This window comes from Acipenser ruthenus, chromosome 9 (assembly GCF_902713425.1).
Source record: "Acipenser ruthenus chromosome 9, fAciRut3.2 maternal haplotype, whole genome shotgun sequence".
Lineage (NCBI taxonomy): Eukaryota > Metazoa > Chordata > Actinopteri > Acipenseriformes > Acipenseridae > Acipenser > Acipenser ruthenus.
The window spans coordinates 39,478,141-39,500,075 of NC_081197.1; the positions used below are offsets into that span (position 1 = coordinate 39,478,141).

The following is a 21,935-nucleotide window of genomic DNA, read 5'->3' on the forward strand; positions in this document are numbered from 1 at the left end:
GTGGGTCAATGTTAATGAGCGTGTTTATCCTTAACTATAAATATTGCAAGGGAGCAGGTCAGTTGTTACTGTGGATTCCAAGACGGCAGAAAGTAGTGGCTGATGGGTGATTTTATGGTTAGCAGTGGAGTAGTTCACCTTAATGCTAATGCGGGCCGCCTTTTTTTATTATTGTTTTTTACTGTGTCTGGTCTGTCATGTTGTATATATCTTGTGGGTTTACAGTTCTGTATGAAACCACTTACCACAAACTGCGTTATGCATTTGTTATAGTATTAAAGCAGCTGTTTGAGAATACCCTTGCTGTAAAAACTATAAAAAAGTTAAACACGAAGAGCAAGTGAGCTGCTTAACTGAATTAATTCCCATCCTTTTTTGATCCCAGCTACTGTATGTCCAAAGACAACGCGTGTCTGCCCTCCATGTTAATAAATATCGTTTGTGAACTGGATGTCATAAGCTAGCTCGATCACCCAAAACAGCGCAACAACTTCCAAGTTGTTGATGCCCTTTCAGAACTGACCAAATAAAATTGCAAATGAACGTAATGATTGTGTTTTATTTGTTTGCATCATTAATATTTAACACAGCAGTAAATCCAACACAACTTAAAAGAAAGGCGAGCATCTCTGACAGCACGAGCCTCCTCAAATTGAAAATTTGGTCAAAAGCAGTAAAGCACATTATTAACCAAGCAGGCACAGGGTATTTTGCTTTATTACAGCAGCTTAGATTCACTCGTGTACCAGTTGTCTGCGCATGGAAACCACATTTTCACAAAATAAAACTAGTCTTCAGAAACAGCACGAGTACTTTACGCATAGTTAATTTACATATCAACCCCCACCTTTCCCATTCATTTGCATGACGTCGGGTGAAAAGTCTGGTTTACTTGAGTAAAATAAATGGAATGGAAACCCAAAAAAAGCATTTTACACTAGACATTTTTTTTGTGTAAATGTCTCGAGTTAAAAAAAAAAAACTTACATGGAAACCCCATGAATGTAAACTGCAGATGTGTTATAGAAGCCTCTTGTGTTTAAACACTAGAAAAGAAAAAAACAAAATACAGGAACAAGATTTGTTGCAAATGTTTTTTATAAGCAAAATGAATCCATCAAGTGGAGTCAGTGGACATACAGGATATAAAACATGTATAACTTTGTTCTTGTCCAAAACACTTCAATTCTAAATCAAAACTGAATTTAGTTTAACTAATTGTTTTATAAATGCAATCCAAACTTTGAAAACCAGAACGGTTTGAAATATAAAATAGTATTTCAGTGTGATGATTGTCATGCCATTTTATAATTGCATATCTACTGCAGTTGTGTAGTTTTTACAATGGCACACCAGAGTCACTGCTGTACAAGTTTAAATACTGCACATTTATGGTACAGTGCCACCTGCTGGGCAGAACTGAAGGAAGGAACGAATTGTCCCTTTGCTCTTGATTCATTTGGGGTTTATTCTCAATGGCTCAGCCTTGACCGTGTTCTTCTGTGTGACACTGAATTCCCAATTGTGACTTTGCTCTGACAGACATTTCTGCTACAGTGTATTGTGTCTGCTTAGATCAGAACGTGTTACTGTGACAGCAAAGTCTGGGAAGTGCAGTCACATTTAGATACAGTAGATTGTTAAACTGCACACTGTAGGATGGGGTCAGGAGAGAGCTCCATTTCTATAATTCGTATTTAATTATTCAGATGTTTTCACTAGCCACACACATCTTCATTTTCTGTGTTCATGAATACATTAGTTCATTTTTATATCTTTTTGTATTGCAATTACACATAGGGCAAAAACCTTTAAATATTTTTCTCGAGTGCAAAATAGGAATCATTGATTTCTGAAGGGGAAGGATAACAAAAACTTTTGTATTTCAAAGCAAGAAATCTGCAGTAATAAGTCCCTTTAAAAGGGCTGCTAAAGTCCATTGTGCTTCTTCTAGAGGCCAAACAGTCAACCACAGCCTTGTACCCCCCAATGGCACGGGGAAGAGCACATAGGGCTGGCAACGCTTTGGCATTTTGTTTCTAAAAAAAACTCATAACCATGTATAATGTAGAATTCACTGAGACTAAATTATACATGGCTATGACTTATTAAAAACAGAGTTCACTCTTTTGTCTGAGCCTGCCACGCACTTTTGCGTAGCAGGATCTCACTGTTTCAATTGTGTTTGATTAGCCTCTATAACACTATTTTCAGAAACAGAGGGACAATGCAGTCAAGCGTTTCCAGCCCTGTGCACTCTTTCCAATGCCATTTGGGGTACAATCCTTCTTTCTTAGCTACTGATTAATTATGCTATAAAACGATTACCTGCTCAGCTTTAACTGGGTTGTTCTGTTCTATCCACGAGTATATTATTAACCTCTTAAAACACTTTGATATGAGTTCTTTCCTAACCAAGAGTCACTCCTGGCTGTGGCAGTGATTTCCCTTGAACTACAGACTGTTTTAGTTATACCAGTAAAGGCAGCACTAATCTAAAGTCTGAAAGTCCACAGGTCAGACTTATCTGAAGACACTTGTATTGGAGGTTGAAGCAATGCGCTTACTGGAGACACACAAATATTGCACCCCATTTTAAATTGGATTGTCACTCCATACATGAGGCATTGAGTCAGAATTACAGTTGCTGTATGACCCAGTTCAACTTTCAGGTATTAGAGGACATGTTTTTACTAACCCTGCCAATGGAAAATGCAAAACTCTTTTCAAATGAAAACACCTGTGTACCGCCCTCCACCCCTATGGAAATTCGGATTGACTGTTGCCATAAAATAGGCAAATACCTAAGTCAGCATATTATATAACATACAAAGGTGAGATTCATTAACTGGAAAGCCAGACTATTATTGAATAGTAGGCTTGTAACGATAATGATAATAATCAAATTATTTATCGATTGGGACCCCACGATAACAAATCGATAATATTTTAATGAAATCGAATATTCCATGAAATGAAAAACATGTCCTTGTACATATCAATTTACTGTCAATAATGTAATCTGTGTTGTTGCTTCTAAATGTTACTGAGAATATGCATCTATAACAAATACAGGTTGATGATGCAGAGATCAAGAGTAACCTGCTTTGTTAATGAATGTTATACATATTATTTTTTTTTAAATCAGTCCCAACTGTAGCCGTGTGTCTTGAGCAAAATAAACAATATTTGACATTACTACGTTTATTTTTTTTTTTTAACCTTTTCATTTTGAAGCAATCCACTATCCGCAAACTTTTTCGTTTTTGATTGCTGTCTCAGTCTAAATGCCGCTGGATCGAAGCTCGACGTATGTGATGCAATGAAACATTGCAGGTTGTACAAAATAGTTTGCCACCAACAGAATATAAATTACTGTACACGATCCGCTGCAGTAATTATTGTAGATTTTTTTTTTATTCATTTGCAAAATGTTCACTCACTTAACATAAGAACATAAGAACGTTTACAAACGAGAGGAGGCCATTTGGCCCATCTTGCTCGTTTGGTTGTTAGTAGTTTATTAATCCCAGAATCTCATCAAGGATTGAATACTGTCAATACCTTTTAGAATTTTGAATGATTGAATCAGATCACTGCGTAGTCTTCTTTGTTCAAGACTGAATAGATTCAATTCTTTTAGCTTTTCTGCATACGACATGCCTTCTAAACCCGGGATAATTCTGGTTGCTCTTCTTTGCTCTCTTTCTAGAGCAGCAATATCCTTTTTGTAACGAGGTGACCAGAACTGAACACAATATTCTAGATGAGGTCTTACTAATGCATTGTAAAGTTTTAACATTACTTCCCTTGATTTAAATTCAACACTTTTTCACAATATATCCTAGCATCTTGTTGGCCTTTTTTATAGCTTCCCCACATTGTCTAGATGAAGACATTTCTGAGTCAATATAAACTCCTAGGTCTTTTTCAGATTCCTTCTTCAATTTCAGTATGTCCCATATGGTATTTATAATGCACATTTGTATTGCCTGCGTGCAGTACCTTGCACTTTTCTGTATTAAATGTCATTTGCCATATGTCTGCCCAGTTTTTAATGCTGTCTAGATCATTTTGAATGACCTTTGCTGTCTGCCAGTCCTATTTTTGTGTCATCTGCAAATTTAACAAGTTTGCTTACTATACCAGAATCTAAATCATTAATGTAGATTAGGAAAAGCAGAAGACCTAATACTGATCCCTGTTGTACTCCACTGGTTACCTCGCTCAATTTTTGAGGTTTCTCCTCTAATCGGTACTTTCTGTTTTCTACATGTTAACCACTTCCTAATCCATGTGCATGGATTTCCTTGAATCCCTACTGCGTTCAGTTTGAGAATTAATCTTTTATGCAGGACTTTGTATAATATCGAAAATTGCAATAATATGCATATATCAGATCGATCTATTAGACTATTATAAAAGAAAATAAATAATACAATGTCACCGTAACAATCCAACTTATTTGATTCTGAGGTAAAAATGAACTAGTATTTGTATAATTACTTAATTGGATATTCTCTTGCCATCTGCTCCCTGCCTGCTTCAAAACTCAGCAGCCAGTCACAGCACTGTAGCCTCTCAGTTTGTATCACAGAAGTCTCTCAGTTGAAACCATGGGGCACGTCTCTTCAGGAATACGGGTAGGAAAAAAAAGACGCGCCCCGCAGTGCTGTTAACATTGCTGCCAGCGTTGTCATAAACCAGTGCTGCCCAAACCCGGTCCTGGAGAGCCCAGAGTCACAGAACTAAAATTGACAATTGCACGATGTAATGATATAATGTACCTTAATATATTGTTGATACACTATATTAAGCAATTATTCATTTTCTTAGGTAGACAGCGAATGTATATGGTAGTTTAATAAACTACTATGGCAATGTGGCACTGTGAAGGGGTGTGGGTATTCACTGACACAGGAGACAGAAGTTGTAGTCGAAACACCGCACAGGTGCTCAGTTTTATTTTGTTTAATCTTTTGATTTGTACTGATTTCTTTTAGCCCACAGAGGGCGCTGTTGTCTGTGGCCTAGCTACCAACTATGGTATCCAGAACCTACGGAAATACCACGGCAGGGTACTCAGTACAGTTCAGGTGCCCTCGCAGGTGCTCAAAAATAATGAAAAATGAAAAGGCAAAAAGAAAAAGGGAAAATAAAACACAGTAATCAAAACTACAAAATAAATGTGCTGCACTTTGCAGCGTGATTTTCCCCAGTCGCCGCTACACTTTGCTGTTCCTCAGCTAAGTTTTAAAATACTATCGGGGTTTGCCCAAGGATTTCCCCGCTTTCTCTCTATTTCTCTAGGTCCCTCTCTTTATGGTTCCTTAGGGACTTTTCTCCCGTCCGTCCACGGTCTCTGCTGAGCAGCGTGACCGTTTGTTCATTATTCAGGTCTAAAGGGGCAGATCTGAGGAAACAACAAAGTATGAATATATAGGACCAGCAATATAGGACCAGCAATTTCTAATTTATTATGGTTGAGGAACAAAGTGTTCTGAAGAGATATTGGTTTGGTTTTTTTCATTAAAATATTGTAAAAACTTTAATAAAGTGCCGCACAACCTGAAATATCAGTGTAATGTCTATTAAATATAAAAACACATTTAGAACTTAGCGTTCAGTGTCAAGCAGCACTAGGCTACCGGCAAGTTAAAATGCAAGCATGATCCGTGTGCGGAATGTGCATCAAAAGACATGCAGTAGGCTACAATTATATTATGAATATAGGTGTACTTTTACTTAAATGTGTTTGCTGAATCACACCTAATGTAATAAAAACGCCTTTATCATTTTATCATTAATATATTTATTATTTTATTTTTTTCTACCTTTTCATATTTCTGACTTTTTTACCAGTTCAATGTCTTCAATGTAGTTTTTTTAAAATGAAATGCTAGTAATGGCGATGTACACGTAAATGTCCGAGTTTGTCTTTACACTTTAAATTGTGAATTTCCATCCACATTTGTAATGGCTTATTAGTCCTCATTATCGGCCTAACTTGTTCCACTTGTTCAGGTCAGCTAAACCAATTTTCAGGATTAGCTGTTTGTTACGCTGCAATCAGGACTTATTTAGTACAGAGCTGCAGGATTTGCTAGACCGCATTTTAGTCCACTTGATGCTAAATAAGTCACTGGTACGCTGCAATCGACCCATCGGTACAAAAATAAAGGTAGTACCTCAAACTAGACTTTGTACACTAGTTTTACAGTTCATGCAGTGCGAATACAGAAACTATTTTTCATCTATATTTTAATAGCAAAATCCAGCCATTGACCGATCCTTTGAAGACAGTAGTCTAGAGATTAAAGGATTTCTGAAATATACACAGAGGGGATAATAAAAAGTGGGCACAGTTTGGTTCATTTATTGGGAATGACCATTATAAAATACAGTTGTGTGGTTGCCCCTGATGTAGCCACAGGTTCAAAAGTGTTGCAGGGAAAAGGTATAGGCCTATACTGCAACTTGGCTAACAAAATGATAGACTGCTTTTGTGTATGAGATATTAAGACAATATTTCAAAGTGTGGCATTTATTAGGATGAGACCTAAATCATGTAACTGCTTAAAAACCACAAAGATTTTTTTGTATGGATTTCCTTTCGGAGAGGGGGTTGGGTGGGCTGGGGGGAACTAAGAGGAGTTCAGGTGGCAAGACAGATACCTTGTCTATTACTGCAGTAGCAAATGACTAGCGGTCAAGTACACCATATTTTGTTGAAGCAGCAAATGCTTGTGTAAATATTGTTGGATTGTGTTGTGGATACCACATGCTAAGTAGATAGTAGTAGCTCATGTGACAAAGGGAGCCTATTCAGTTAAAATGATGGTTTTTTTTTTTTACTACAGTACAGTTATACCATCTGGGGGGGGGGGGGGGCTGGGGTGGAAGAGGAGATATTGAAGTTGTGGAATAATACAGCTGAAAAACAACCCTTGAGAAATCAGTAACTTTAACAACCTTAAGATGGCTTTTTTTCTCCCCTCAAAGAAATACAAAGACAAAAACTTGACTTCACTGAAAGTTTATTTTAAATTGCACATCTGTTAAAGACCATATACAATTTGCACTACAAAACAAAGGCACATAAAAACATATTGGTTCTGTATCTTTCAGCAGCTTCAAGCATTCTATATAAAAACACGTATCCAAAGATTGGAGGCTAAAGGACATGATTGAATTTCTGATGCAGAGCGACAGTTTAGTAGTAGGTCTCCCTTTCCACCCAACCTAGAAAGAAAAGAAATATATTGAATACAACTTTCCAATCACCACAGTTTAGTTTACACATTTATATTACAGGATTGTTGTGCACATCATTTAAAAAAGTATGCAAGCTACGACCTATTAATGTAAAAATATAAATACATACAATCTCCAAGATTCTTATTCATTCAATACATTACGCCATAGAATGTCCTTAGTAAATATGACAATTAGATAGTTATGTAGATCTATGCAAATCTATAAAGTATTAAGACATTTTCTTCTTGTAGCACCAATTTTGAATACAACGGATGGTATAATTACAGTGCATTTTTCCAGAACACTACCCCTTTTCCACTTGCACACCCGATCCACTAGCAAGATACCTGACCCAAGCCAACCCGTACCGTGAAACTCCAGCCTCGCAACATATCTGAATCTGGCTCGAGGCAGAAGCAGGCTGTGGGCGGGGTTACTGCATTTCATCATCACGCTCAAGTGTCATTACAAGAAAAAGTGACAACCCTCCGGACCACAACCGTAAATGTTTTCCTAACTCCTTACCTTTACGCCGTGGGACACATACCAACACACATCTGACTGAAATACACAATAAAAGAACTCCCTCTCTATAATGCACATATAGTGAAGCAAAAATGTAACTTTCCGTGAATCACCATGCATAAAGCACCATGTAATCAACGCTATATTTTTTACAAAAGAAAAAAAAAGGCAATATTCCCACTCGTGGATCATTTTAATTATCAGTTTTTAAACTGTAAATAGCCTGGCTAAACGGTGGTCGGGAGCTCAATTCGAAGCGACAGACAACCAACCGAGTGTGAGAAGGAGAGCGGGTCGGGAGAGGGGAAGAGGGAATGGGCTCGCCCCAGGTTCGGCTGCCAGAGTGGGGTGAAGCGTCTCGTCTCCCAGAGAAAGCCGCAGCTTCTCTCACAGCAAAAAAGTAAATACATTAGGAAAGATAACCACATAATAGGCCTAATATTTATTTAGTTATAAAACAAATGCTGAATAAGATGTCTGTGTTATAAAGTGCCAGCGCAGCTTTTCTTCAGTTCACATACTGTATCAAAAGGAAAAGACAAACGGAAGTTAGACTGAGAAGTTGTTTACAGCTGAGAACCTTATAGCGAGGGAGCACTGTATAGATATTAGGGCTGGCACTATTGTTTGATTTTAGCAGTCCGTGACATTTAATTGAATCGAATCAGCACGTTCATTATGCGTGACGTCTCTCAACTCGGCTCGCCTTTCTCTAGTGTAAAAGCGACTCAAGCTGCCCGAGCCATACCAGGCTGGCTCGACTGGACTCAGCTCGGGTGCGCAGGTGGAAAAGGGGTATAAGGAGTAGATGCAAGTATAGGCGCAGTGCCAATACTTGCAGATGCAAAATTCAAATTCCACTGCACCCTATTTAAGCTTAAGAGTACTGCAAATTGCTCAAGACGCACAAATAATGATCCACGATTATGATAATGAGGGTCTCAATGAGCGCATCGGTCTATTTAACGGCTGCACTTGCAGAGAGGAGTACAGAGAGCAGTAGTCGCTGTATGACATTTGTGGAGCACGAAAATACAAACCAAAATAAATATGTCAGAGGAAGGGTAGCAAAGTCCTCTTGGCACACGGAAAAGAAAAGTTTTCTGAGAAGGAGCTGAGAGTCCTTATGGCTGAGGTCACTCAGCATGAAACAGAGTTGTTTGGAAAAGCCTCAATCAACATCAGTTATGCTAGTATCTTTAGGAAATTATATATATTGGCCTGCCCTTTTTAGCATGACATTCAGAAATTTGCCTAGCACTCTGGAAAAGGTGGATTGGGCTCTCCCTCCAGACATTCCAACTGTGGTCTGAAAGGAACCAGAAGCTAAGTAGTGCAGAGAACACAGCACTTTCACATGTGCAGGGATAGCAGTCTCTAGATTGACGCTGGGGTCTAGCTTATCCCTCAATTCAGTTATTTGGTCTAGGATGACCTGTGGCCGGTAAAATCAGATTTTATGGCAGCTAAACATGATTTACGGCAGCATTATGGGTGTTTTGCACCCGCAAATCACTTTGCACATATCCTTACATCTACCCCTAAGGATTTAACACACTACACATGCAAAACCATTAATTTTGTTGCCTTACCTCCTGGGCTGCGTCGGATGATAAGCTTTCTGATTTCATCGTAAACAAAGATAAGGAGAGCGTAGGGGAAGGCGCAGAACCACCAGCCTGGTCTAAGGAGAAAAAATAAAATTTGTAAGATGCCAGGGTCAAATGAAAAGTGGACCATATTTTGGAGTGGTTATTTGAACTTGAAAGCTGCAATTACTTCCCTTGAGCTGTTAAAATTGTTAAACGTCAAAAGAATAACATAAAATAATAATTTTTAAAAATCGAATTAAGGGGCTCCCGAGTGGCGCATCCAGTAGAAGCACTCCGCGTGGAGTGCAGGATGTGCACTATAGCCTGGAGATCGCCTGGGTAGGGAGGGCTTGGGTTGGCAGGGGAATCCATGGTTCACAGCGCACCAGCAACCCCTGTGGCCGATAGGGCGTCTGCGATTCTGCAGTGGAGCCATCAGATCTGTGTTGTCTGTGTTATAGGTATGGTGGCCTCGCTGTGGATCCGCAGTGTGAAAAATGACAGATTGGCAGGAGCACGTTTTGGAGGATGTGAGTCGCCAGGGGGGCTGCAGCGGTGAACCGGGATACAAAATAACAATTGGGCATACCAAATTGGGGAGAAAACCGGGGTAAAAAACCATTGGTGATGACTAAATTTAAGAAAAATAATTTAAAAAATCGAATACAAAATCGAATTAACTTACTTCAGAGGGTACATTCTGAGGGCCACATCCATTCCAGGGCAGTAAGACAAGAAGGCAGCCAAAGCGGTTTCCTCAAACAGCCCAAAGATAAGGATTTTGTTCCTGTTAAATAAAACAAATACAAATAAAAAAAACACCACACAGACTACTTTACGATACCAAACATCATATTCCTTTAACAGAGACCATGTTTAGTAATATTTATTTTTCTTCACAGTTTTAATGTAGTTGGTGCTCGTGCCAAATCAATGGGTCACCAGTCTCAATACTTACTTCATTCCCTGCTGGAAAACAGAGTTTCTTCTAGTTTTACAGATGATCAAGTCAGCCCACTGAACAACCACAACACTGACAAAGAAAGCAGTGTGGCAGGTAAACTCGACAATCTTTCTCTGTTCATAGGTCTGTGGAAGGCAAGACCAGAGGGAGGTAAAAGTTTAGTGCCAAACACTGCCATTTAATATTCTGTTCCCCACCCCCTTCCAAAATTGTGTTGAGGCATACTGACCCACTGCTGTCCATAGCTGTCTTCCAAATCATTGAGGCTTTTGTCATCCCAGTCAGTACGGATTCCCAGCAGTCTCATAGGCAGGAAACCATTCTCAGCAAGAACGACAAAATAGGTGAAGAATCCTCCCAGAGCCTGGAACATGCCTGAAGTGTAACAGTTACCTTTTAGTTAAGCTTTTTGTCACTCTCACAGATGCCTATGCCCAGTGGGTAAATGGGAATGCCTACTATAATTAATGGGGAGATCAAGAAAAATGTGCCCCATCTTCACTACAGTCAGTAATGCGAATTGTTACAAGAGCAATTTCCAGAAAGCTTAAAGGGTGTCATTCAGCTCCTTTAACAGATCCAACTATCCTATAAAATCACACTTGTTTGAGGAAGAGCTGGCATGCTGTGCAACATAGTTAGCAATTGCCCATATAGTGCCACTCTCAAGCTTTCCTTGTTGCAAAATACAAAGGCCTCATTCCTTCCATAACCACATTTTTACCAAAGAGAAGCAACTGCAGTGGTTCCCTTGAGGGGACATTTCATTAACAGAGATCAGGCACCTGCGGGACTAGGATTTCAACACTGCAGAAAGAAGCAACACTTAAAACAAGCAATTCTTCATAAAATGACGATTACAAGTTCTAGACACCAGTAGGGATTGTTTTTACAAATCATACCAATATTTGTTGACTTGCAATTCAAATTAAGGCTACCAGTTACAGAGGGAAAAGACTAAAATGTAAGCATGTCATGGTTATCTGAAACACTTAACCTTAAACTAAACAGCTTTTCTGCTTACCAATTTGTCCATAGGCCATACTGATCAGCCTTTCATTCACAAGCTTGTCTGTTTTGGGGTTTCGTGGCTGTCTCTTCATTATGTCACTTTCTGCTCCTTCATAAGCCAGGGAGATAGCAGGAATCTAGTCATGAAAAGCCAAAATAGTTAAATATACAAAGGAACCTAGACTTCACTGCAACCAGTAAAAACAGATCTCTTAAAATCAAATGACAAACTATACTGGAAAAAATGTACCAAGATTTTCAACTTCACTTTCTCCAGCTCACCCTCGCTTACAGCAGACTTTAATGGCAAAGATCATAATAGTTTAAGGCTCCTAGCAACACATTACTACTTCAAAACAAAGAAAAATTGCACATTATGTTTTGCCAAGACAATTTATGAAGCTTAGAAAACTTCCAATCTCACCATGTCAGTGCCCAAATCAATACACAGAATGGTTACAGTTCCCAGAGGCAGCGGGATGTTGGCCATAATGAAGATCAGGAATGGTGTCATTTCAGGGATGTTACTTGTCAGGGTGTAAGCAATCGACTTCTTCAGGTTATCAAAGATCAGACGACCTATTAGAGCATGAATAAAGAGTCAGACAATTCCGTTTCACCAAAAAACAATAAGACGATGGTACAACATGGTCTGCCTTACCTTCCTCTACGCCAGTCACAATGGAGGCAAAGTTGTCATCCATAAGGATCATGTCCGCGGCCTGTTTGGAGACGTCAGATCCAGAAATACCCATAGCAACACCAATATCTGCTTTCTTCAGGGCAGGGGAGTCGTTCACACCATCACCAGTCACAGCTACAATAGCACCCTGCAGATGTGGAGTAGGAGGAGGATATCATGAGCATATATTTTACATTAATACAAAAATAACCCATCTCTTAATTTGGAAACTTGAGGTATAAAAAGAGAAGGGTTTGTCCAGGATTCTCATTTTATGAATTTGGGAAGGTGAACTTCATATTTCCTAGCAGAGGTCTAATTTCAGGTAGCATTCTAGGACTATATTTTTTTATTAATAATGCAATACTGTACCTGGCGTTGACAGCCCTCCACAATGATCAGTTTCTGTTGAGGAGAGGTCCTGGCAAACACAATCTCAGTGTGGTGTTTCAGCAGGTCATCCAGCTGGTCACTAGTCAGTTCCTTCAGATCACCACCATGAATTACACAGGCCTTGGCATCTCTGCAAATGTTAGAAAGGACACCATTTCACAGTGGTCTTTAACAAGTCAACAAGCACAGCAAAATGGGCAACTTTAAAATAGAGTTAACATCTACAAAGATGCTTTAAAATAGGTAGTATTACAGTACAATATTCAAAATTATTTGTATTTTTTTTTTAAAAAAAGGTTTGTATTGAATTTCATACCTGGGGTTGACTTCTCTGACAGGAATGTTCAGACGGTCTGCAATGTCCTCAACAGTTTCATTTCCTTCAGAGATGATCCCCACACCCTTTGCAATGGCCTTGGCTGTAATAGGGTGGTCACCAGTAACCATGATAACCTGTAGAACGAAAAAAATAATAATCGAAAAGTGCATATTTGGTAATGAGACTGAAGACAAAGTATGGCTAGGTATGACATTCCTTACAAAGTCTTAATACAAGATAAACTACCTTGATGCCAGCACTTCTGCACTTGCCAACAGCATCAGGTACTGCAGCACGAGGGGGATCGATCATGGCCATCAGACCAACAAAGCACAGCTTCTCAGTAGGGAAGTTCAACTCGTCTACATCAAACTTGAATCCTTCAGGAAACTGGTCGTCAGGAAGCAGCATATGACAGAATCCTACATGTAAGATATGGGGGGGATAAAAGCTAGGTTTACACCTGGTCACTTTCACACAACATCAAGTGCAATCCCAAAGACTTTAATAAGCAGCCATTTTGTTCATGCATGTGTCTTACCAAGAACTCTCTCTCCCAGTCCTCCCAGCTCAAGGTAAGCACTTTGGAAAGCATCCTTCATCTTATCATCCAGTGGCTGCTCTTTGCCTTGAATCAAGATGGTGTTGCAGCGATCAAGAATCCTTTCTGGGGCACCCTTCATCACCAGCAGGTAGCGAGATTCACTGGGGTTTGCATTCCGGTGGATGGAGAGCTGAGGACAAGGACAGAGGCGTTAATTCTGCAAGCGACAGTTATAAAGCACTTTTCTACTTTGTAGTATAGTTCAGAGAATTCCAGTCTCAGCGTGGTGCTTCAGAACCACACAGAACCATTCCCTCATATTTACCTGGTACTTGTTGGTTGAGTTGAAGGGGATCTCTTCAATTTTGGGGTTCTTGTCTCTCATGGCCGTCACAGACCCACAGCACAGCTCAATACATTTCAGCAGGGCAGATTCTGAAGCATCACCAGCGACTTCTCTCTACAGATTTGTAAAAAAAAAAACACATTTGAGAAAGAAAAAAGAAACTACCACTTGCTTTTGTGCCTCTACAGCCTGTGAGATACCATGTAATCCTGGCCTTGCCAATGACAACAGGCCCAACTGTTTCCTGAAGCTGAATTCTCATGCATTGGGATTTAGAGCAATAATGTACATCATGGTGTAGCATCCCTTTGTGTTTAAAATTCTGTTTTCAGTCAAGGGAGCACAAACAGCTGCAGTTATAAAAAAAAATGAAAGTTGCTTGTCAGGAGATGTTTTAACAGCTACTAATGGATACATTAGAGCATTTGGAAAAGTAGTGTTACATACTAACGACTCCCCATTTCAGTTAATGAAAGCAAGTGTCAGGATTTCAGAAGAAAAACAAAACACACAACACTTCAAGCAGCACTTTTATAAACACTCTTACCTTAAGAATTGGTACAGACTCCTGTGCAGCCTGGAATACAGCGCGGTTGCAGAGTCCTGCGACACGAGCAAGGGCAGCCCAAGTGGAAGAGCTCTTATCAAAGGAAGCACCTGTAAAGAGGATATTAGAATATGATCCCACATGCATACACTGAGGGAAAACAAAGGCAGTCAAGAGAGGAAAACACAAGAAGTGGATCTCTTACCACTCTGGTCCTCAGTGGTGTCTGCTTCGTGGATCTGGTTGTCAAACCACATGTGAGCAACAGTCATTCTGTTTTGTGTCAGGGTGCCAGTCTTATCAGAGCAGATAGTGGAGGTGGATCCCAGAGTCTCTACAGCTTCCAGGTTCTTTACCAGGCAATTCCTACGGGCCATTCGCTTAGCTGTGAGTGTGAGGCAGACCTGAGGTAGAGGCAGAAGAGATGGGAAACTTATTTAAAATATTTTTATAGTAACTTTTTTTTCACTTTACGAAAGGGTGAGCAGCAACACCCACAAATTGCAAAAAGTTAATGCAATACAGAGATGAATCAGCCAAGTCTCCACCTTCTTGCATCGTCTTCAAAAATAAACTAATTTGATATCAGAACACTGCAATGTAATATTCCTCATAGATTCAGTGGGTGGCTGTGTATTCAAGTCAAGGAAATAAATAGCCCTTCCATACCGTGACAGTAGCCAGAAGACCTTCTGGCACGTTGGCAACAATAATTCCAATGAGGAAGATGACAGCCTCCAGCCAGCTGTATCCAAGGATCAGGGAAAGGATGAAGAAGGTAGTACTGAGAAAGACCGCCACTCCAGTAATGATATGGATAAAGTGTTCAATCTCTATGGAGATGGGAGTCTGGCCAACCTCCAAGCCAGACGTTAGCGTGGCAATGCGTCCAATCACAGTGTGGTCACCAGTTTTAATGACAATACCGCAGGCAGTACCTAAAAGGAGGGAGAAGATTGAGCTACTTCATTTATAAATAGAGGTGTGAATGGATAGAGTATAAACAAAAAAACAGTCAAACCCTCCATTGATTTATTATTTTTATTCCTTTGTTACTTTACAGATGTTTAATTTCCAGAGATAACTCAGAATAAGGATGCTATCATGCAAGATCAACAACCTTACAACAAAAGTACCCCCCACCCAGCCTATTAATAGGTCTGTACCTTCTACACAGTTGGTAGAGAAGAAGGCAATGTTCCTCGTCTCAAGTGGGTTTTCATTGGAAAATTCAGGTGTCCTGGTCTGAGGCTCAGATTCACCAGTCAGGGAAGAATTGTCAACCTACAGAATACAATTATAGAAAAAGCATAAGCATCACCCCACGCCCCCGAATTCAGAATTATGCTTCCAGGTTGGTTATCGCCCTTTACTTCAAACCTACCTTGCAGCCATTAGCAGAGATGATTCTCAAGTCAGCTGGGATCCTGTCTCCTCCCTTCACTTCCACTAGGTCTCCAACCACAACTTCCTCAGCATTAATACTGTTCTTCTCACCATCACGGATAACTAGGGCTTGCTGGAGAGAGAGGGGGGAAAAGATTTGTTTAAAGATTCAAGAATACATTTAAATTAATGGTACCTGGATTCTTTAACTTAACTGACATGCATAATCAATCTATTTTTATTGGGAGTGTTACAGTACCTGAGGCACCATTTTCTTAAAGGATTCCATGATCTTAGAACTCTTGGCTTCTTGGTAGTAAGAGAAACAGCCTGTGAGGATGACAACAACAGCAAGCACAACACCCAGATACAACTGTGGAGAGAAACAGGCAGACATTGTATTCATCATGAAGTAACTAGTTAGTTCTACAAACACCAAGTTGCCCTCCAGGCTACAAAACCTTATTTGCTTCTTACATTATCAGCGGCAGGTTCATCATCCATGGCAGCCTGAATTCCGTAAGCCAAGAAACAGAGAATGGCTCCTGCCCACAGCAACATGGAGAAGCCTCCAAACATCTGCTTGCAGAACTTCACCCATTCTGGGGTTGTAGGGGGAGGAGTCAGGCAATTGGGACCATCACGAAGCAGGATCTCTGCAGCACGGGCAACTGTTAAACCCTGCAGAAGGTAAATTGGGAATTATGAACACAAATAGTTACACCCATCTATAGTGACCACTCTTAAGCTGCTTGAGTGTGTGTGTATGTATATATATAAGATAAACAAACAGTTAAGGAAATGTAATCTTAAATACTCCTGGAATAGACCAGATTTCAGGCCATAGTCAGTTTAGGGGTTAACAGTACTCATGTAAAAAACGTACCCGACTGAGGTCTGTACCATACTTCTGTTGCAGTTCATCTATTGTGAGTTTATGGTCATCCTACAATGGAAATAAAGATTAAAATGGTAAGTTTACAAACACATGGTAATACCTCTTTTATCTACCAATCAGGATGCTCCATGCATAGATGACCGCGTAACTTTCAGATAGAATTCTAGCAAAACTCTCAAAAAAAAACTTTAAAATTAAAGATTTAAAATGTTTACTACAATAAAGACCCCATTTACCAGTTTCTAATCATGATAAACCCAGATTATTGGGCATCACCTTGGCATCTGACCTCACCAGTGGCATGCAGTCTTACCTTCCTGACAGTCAATACGAGACAGTAATGCCCTCTAAGCAGGGCTCCATGGCTGTATTGTTCAAGAACTCCCCCTTAGTTGGGAAACTACACTTTGCTTCTCATTAAAAACTGCAGGTAAGTTTTTACCAAATCTACTTCTTTCTTCAGCTCATTCAGATCTCTATCCTTCTTCCCCTTCTTCCCCTTCTTATCATTCTTTTTTCCACTATTCTCTGATGTTGCCGCCAACTCATATTGATCACGTCCTTCCTGCGGAAAGAAATATTTTTCAAACCAAATAGAACAAGCATTTTACACTGCATTCTATAACAAAATAATAATAATAATAATAATAATAATAATAATAATAATAATAATAATAATAATAATAATATTTCTTTGTTTTCTTTGGAGATTAAGCTGGAATTGTTAGACAGCTTGAAGAGGAAATACCTAACTGGCTATTATTTTTTGGCTACTGTCCATTAATAGCTTGTCCACCATGGACATTAGAGCACCACATTAGGTCCTCAAGCATGTTAAACCACCACATACCAAGAAAGGTCAACAGTTCATACTAAACAGAGTCAGAAAGTACAAAGGCAGCCCAACTTTCTTTTGATAACACCAAATTACTAGTATTTGTGGCTTTATAACCAATTAATTCACTGTTAGGCCATATTGACAATACACGTTTAAATGTTTCACCTTATGTCAGCCAAACAATGGGAAAAAAATAGAAAGTGGACCGGTCACAGATTTCCAAAATAGCCTAGCCCTAACTATGTACTACCAAGAGCAATCTTTACCTTCTGCCTCTTATAAATACATACCACTTATGCAAGCAGCTGGAGAAAACAACACAGCACACTTCAGGATTACTTACTTGAATGGTACAGGATAACTTAAATGAACAGAGGCATGACAGCAACTCATTACCTGTACAAAACAAAAACTCCTTTGAATCTGAAACTGCATATTCCACAGAAAGACTTTTTACAGTTCTGTACTGCTGGGACCAGCAAATGCTAGCGAAGCAACAGGTCCCAAAGGGATTAGAAATTAAGTGTTTACCTTTATGCCAGTATATTGGGTGTGTGCATAAACTCCAACACTGATTTAATACAGACAAATCCAATGTAAATGTTTAGACTACCTTGTCCTACCCTAGAACATATAAAATTATATGTTGTACACAAAACCAGTCGGCTCACAAAATTCATTTTTCATTCAGAATTGTGTTCAATATTTTCCTGAACAGCAACAGTGTTCAAACTGCCCCATTAGATTACCCAGCTGGTTTAGAATGGGATGTCAGATTGGTAAAGTACTGAAGACAGGTGTTTCTATTGCTTAATGTTTAAAATAAACTCCAGCATGGTATGATTGAACAATGGCGCAATGAAGTCCTACTATGATCCGTCATGCAACACATCCTTGAGACATCCATCTTCTAATAATCTAGATCTGTATCTGCATGCTCATGGTAACCTACAGCATTCGTAGTCATTATGCTATCAACCTATTTCAGCAATGCATTAGAGCAGACTTCATGGCAAGCTGCACCATCAGACATCTTTACATATGCTGGGCTTGGTGTGAGGTTTCACAGTGAGGTCTTATAGAACAGCCCGCAATCATAACAGCTGCCTTAAATGTCGTCAATGAACATGGAGTGGAAATTGTTCTGCAACAAGACCTTTCAATAGTTGGCAGCATGATGAACTGTGGAAGGAGTATAAGGGGTTTTTGTATAGACTTTGACTCCATGGGATTGTGGGAGTTGGTGGAGGGGATTGAGCTTTTCAGAAGCATGTAAGCTTTAGAGCTTTCCTACATTCATGTTTCACAGTCAGATCAGATGGTTATTTTGAACAGCAGAGCACTCTCTCCAAGGACATCAGATAAAGTCAACTGTATCACAGAAACCGCTTACATTTTAAACTGATCTTTGAATCAATAACTACCAACACACTGCTCTGAGCGTCAGAGAAATGCAACAATTTAATAAAAATACAAATTTTGAAATCTTGTAACTCACAGCCTCGCTACCACTGCCCACCATCAACAGGAACCTATTCAACTGCTCCCCTTTCATTTCAATGAGCTCAAAAACCAATAATATAAACAGCAACAGTGTGTGGAGCCACTGAAATGTATCTGTGTATTAGAATAGGAATTTTACATATATTACTTTCAATAAATAACAACAACCCCCCCCCCCCACACACACACAGAGTCATATGACTTCCCAGCGTTCTGTTGCTATGAGCATCACTACTTTCCACTGGTCTTGACACTGAGTTCAAGTTCTTTGACGCTGTCCTGCAACTGTCTACACAGAAGAGAAACTACACTGCATCAAACACTTCACCTTTTTACCTTATACATTTGTAATACTAACAACAGACACAGGAAGCAGGGCTGTTTGGAAACTGCACTTTAAAGTCCATATCTCACATAGAAAATAATTTTTTGGCTTTGGGGTCGTACTTGGTTTACTTCCACAATGAGAAAGAAATTAAATCTCCATGATCAATTTTAGAGCACTGAGAGACGTAAAACCATCAATAATTCCGGAAAATACCGACAACGCACCGGAAATGCGCGAAATTGGCGTGACGTCACTAGGGGAACACATACCAGGAACAGCTGAGAGATATACATGGCTTCAGACTGTGAAAGCGATCATTACGAATTTCTCAGACGTTTTGAGTAGTCTGTATTACAATAAGGACAACGGGAGTGTGGTGTGTAATGAAAGAAATTGTGGGGAGGAAGAATAAGTGGTTTGAGGCCCGATTATGAACTGTTTTGAACCTCCAGCAGGAGAAAATAACCACGCAGGCATGAGGAATGCGAGCGACACGCCCCCTTGTCTGCAGGTCAGCAATTCTGAAAGATGTTCTTGTATACAGTTAACCCCGGCTAGCAGTTCATTTATGGCAATGGCATGGTCAGGTATAGCTCTTCAACTTCATTCATGAAATAAACACTTATGCTTTCCTCCTTGTGAACTGCACGTAATTATTATTATTTCTTTACAGACGCCCTTATCTAGTAATGTGCATATATAACATTACCTTAAAGATAAAATTGAAAATCGAAAACCTACCTAAAAAAGAGCTGGACGAGTGGATTCATTCTTTTGATTTCTGCATCAGAAATCTTGAGAACTCAATGTGTTTGTACTGGTTTATAGTACTCTGATGTTATTGTTTTTAAGTCAGCAATATGAAAGCTGTGCTCATGTTTATTTTCTTTGGGTAGTTTTGGGCCATGGAGTTTATTTGATAACGGTATATTGTACAGTATAATAATAATTATGATAATAACAATAATATCTGACGTCTGAAAAAACAAATGCAACATTTGCAGAGAACCTATTATGCGCAGTGGATAGCCTAGTAGTATTGAGTACTAGCACAGGGTAAGAAAAAAAAAAAATCTATGGTACGGTAATCATCTGCGTGTGTAAAAAATAAAATTTGTACCTGCCAGAAACCAACAAACAAAAGCCTCTGTGTTCCGTGTTGTATGAAGTGATCGTTGCATTGTGCACTGACGAACTTGTTGATTTTACTTTCACGGAATACAGTAATTATTATTTTATTTTTTCATGCACTGCATTCCCTTGCGCCTATCTGAGGTGAAATGTATTTTTGACAGTGTTTAACCATCATTTAACCTGTGTGTCAATCTCCACATTTAATGTAAAGGGTTATTACAGTACCTGTACATAATGTATACTACTCACAAAAGTCATATGACATTTTCTCAGATTCTCAAATATTAAAATAAAATTCTGCCAAAAGTGACCAGTGCCAAACAGGATAGCAGACTTCTCAATTTAACAATTAGAAATGCAACTCGACTTCCTCAAGATGCTGACTACGATGAATGAACCCAAACAATCAAACGTTGCCTGCATTAGCCATGGTTTGTATGCACAAAGCCCCTACACTCCACTTCCAATGACATCAGCAGCAGCAGCAGGCTTGACTTTTTGAGCTGCCATTTCTTTCTCTCCAAATGACCTACCTATTGTTCAATTGAGATAGCCCATTTGGAGGGGAGGCACAGCTTTTCAGAACATTGTCCCATTAGGCGAGTTTAAAGAGTTCAAAACTGTATTTCACTTACCCCTCTGCCCATATTTACTATTTGTGTATCTTCTTAATCAAAGTCCAGTGATGTATTGTTATGTATTTTTTTTATAATAATAAATAAATTGTATAATTTATATTAAAAATCATTTTGCTGCTGGCTGTTCTCTTTCCCACACGTGCCACTGCCAGGACACCCAGGCAATCTTATCTCTGTGTTCAAAATACTTGTATAAATACTGCTTCGAATGTGACGTTGCTCTTTTCAACATGGTAACCGGTGATCATCTGCATTTGGAATTGGGTCCAAACCGGGTATCTGTAATTGTAACCGGCTATTTTCAGTCTGATTCCGGTTCCCAAACTATTTAGAAAAACATGCCCTTATGTCAATGTGTGAGCTGGGGTGTGGGGTGTGGCATCTTATATACATATAAACAAGCACTAGTGCTACAGTTCTACGACAGCATAAACACCAAAGACCACAACAATCACAGAGCAAAACAGTCAAACTAAAATACACACAATCAGTCAGTAGTCCAAAACAAGGACAACAAAACGCAAATATAGTCCAGCTAAATGCATGTTTGTTTCTTTTTTTCTAAGTATAAATGTGTCTATTATAGTTATCAAATCTGTTTTTGACAGAAATTAAAAGTATTTTCATTTTAATGTTTTTATGTTTTTAATAATCAGTTTTATTAAAAGCTTAATCTCACTGGAACCGGATCCTTGATATAGGCCCCTTCCTGGAATGACGGACTCGGCCCCGCCCACCGAGAGATTAAAACTGTCATCCTGAGGAAGACAATTCTCTTTTTCCTTCTCAAGATGGTATGGTAAGAACCTCTGTGTTCAACCGAGCGTGTTGATAGAAAAGAGCTTCTTGAGTCGAATTGAGTTGATTGTATTTCCCTTGCATTCGTGCTGAAAGCTGGCTCGCCGCTTTCCCGGAATCAACTACTCTGGAAAAGACAGAGCCATTTGCCTTTCTGTCTTTCAGCTGCCTCCTCGCTTGCAGGGTAGGCCACTCTCCAATAGGATGTCGAGCACGACCGGGTTCCACACCT

At 39.4% G+C, this 21,935-nt stretch overlaps 1 protein-coding gene across 1 annotated transcript; it reads right to left on the bottom strand.

The window, feature by feature from the left end:
* Positions 1 to 7,020: 7,020 nt before the first annotated feature.
* LOC117405302 (sodium/potassium-transporting ATPase subunit alpha-1-like) lies at positions 7,021 to 21,078 on the bottom strand. Its single transcript, XM_034008255.3, has 23 exons — positions 20,903 to 21,078; positions 16,907 to 17,029; positions 16,453 to 16,512; positions 16,044 to 16,247; positions 15,826 to 15,939; positions 15,565 to 15,699; positions 15,347 to 15,464; positions 14,850 to 15,118; positions 14,386 to 14,584; positions 14,181 to 14,290; positions 13,613 to 13,747; positions 13,285 to 13,477; positions 12,990 to 13,165; positions 12,741 to 12,877; positions 12,404 to 12,554; positions 12,011 to 12,179; positions 11,774 to 11,928; positions 11,363 to 11,486; positions 10,568 to 10,713; positions 10,333 to 10,463; positions 10,060 to 10,161; positions 9,375 to 9,466; positions 7,021 to 7,242 (listed from the first exon to the last, which is right to left on the bottom strand). The coding sequence occupies exons 1-23, from the start codon at positions 20,912 to 20,914 to the stop codon at positions 7,214 to 7,216; spliced, it is 3,084 nt and encodes a 1,027-aa protein (XP_033864146.1). The 5' UTR covers positions 20,915 to 21,078; the 3' UTR covers positions 7,021 to 7,213.
* Between the last annotated feature and the right edge of the window lie 857 nt (positions 21,079 to 21,935).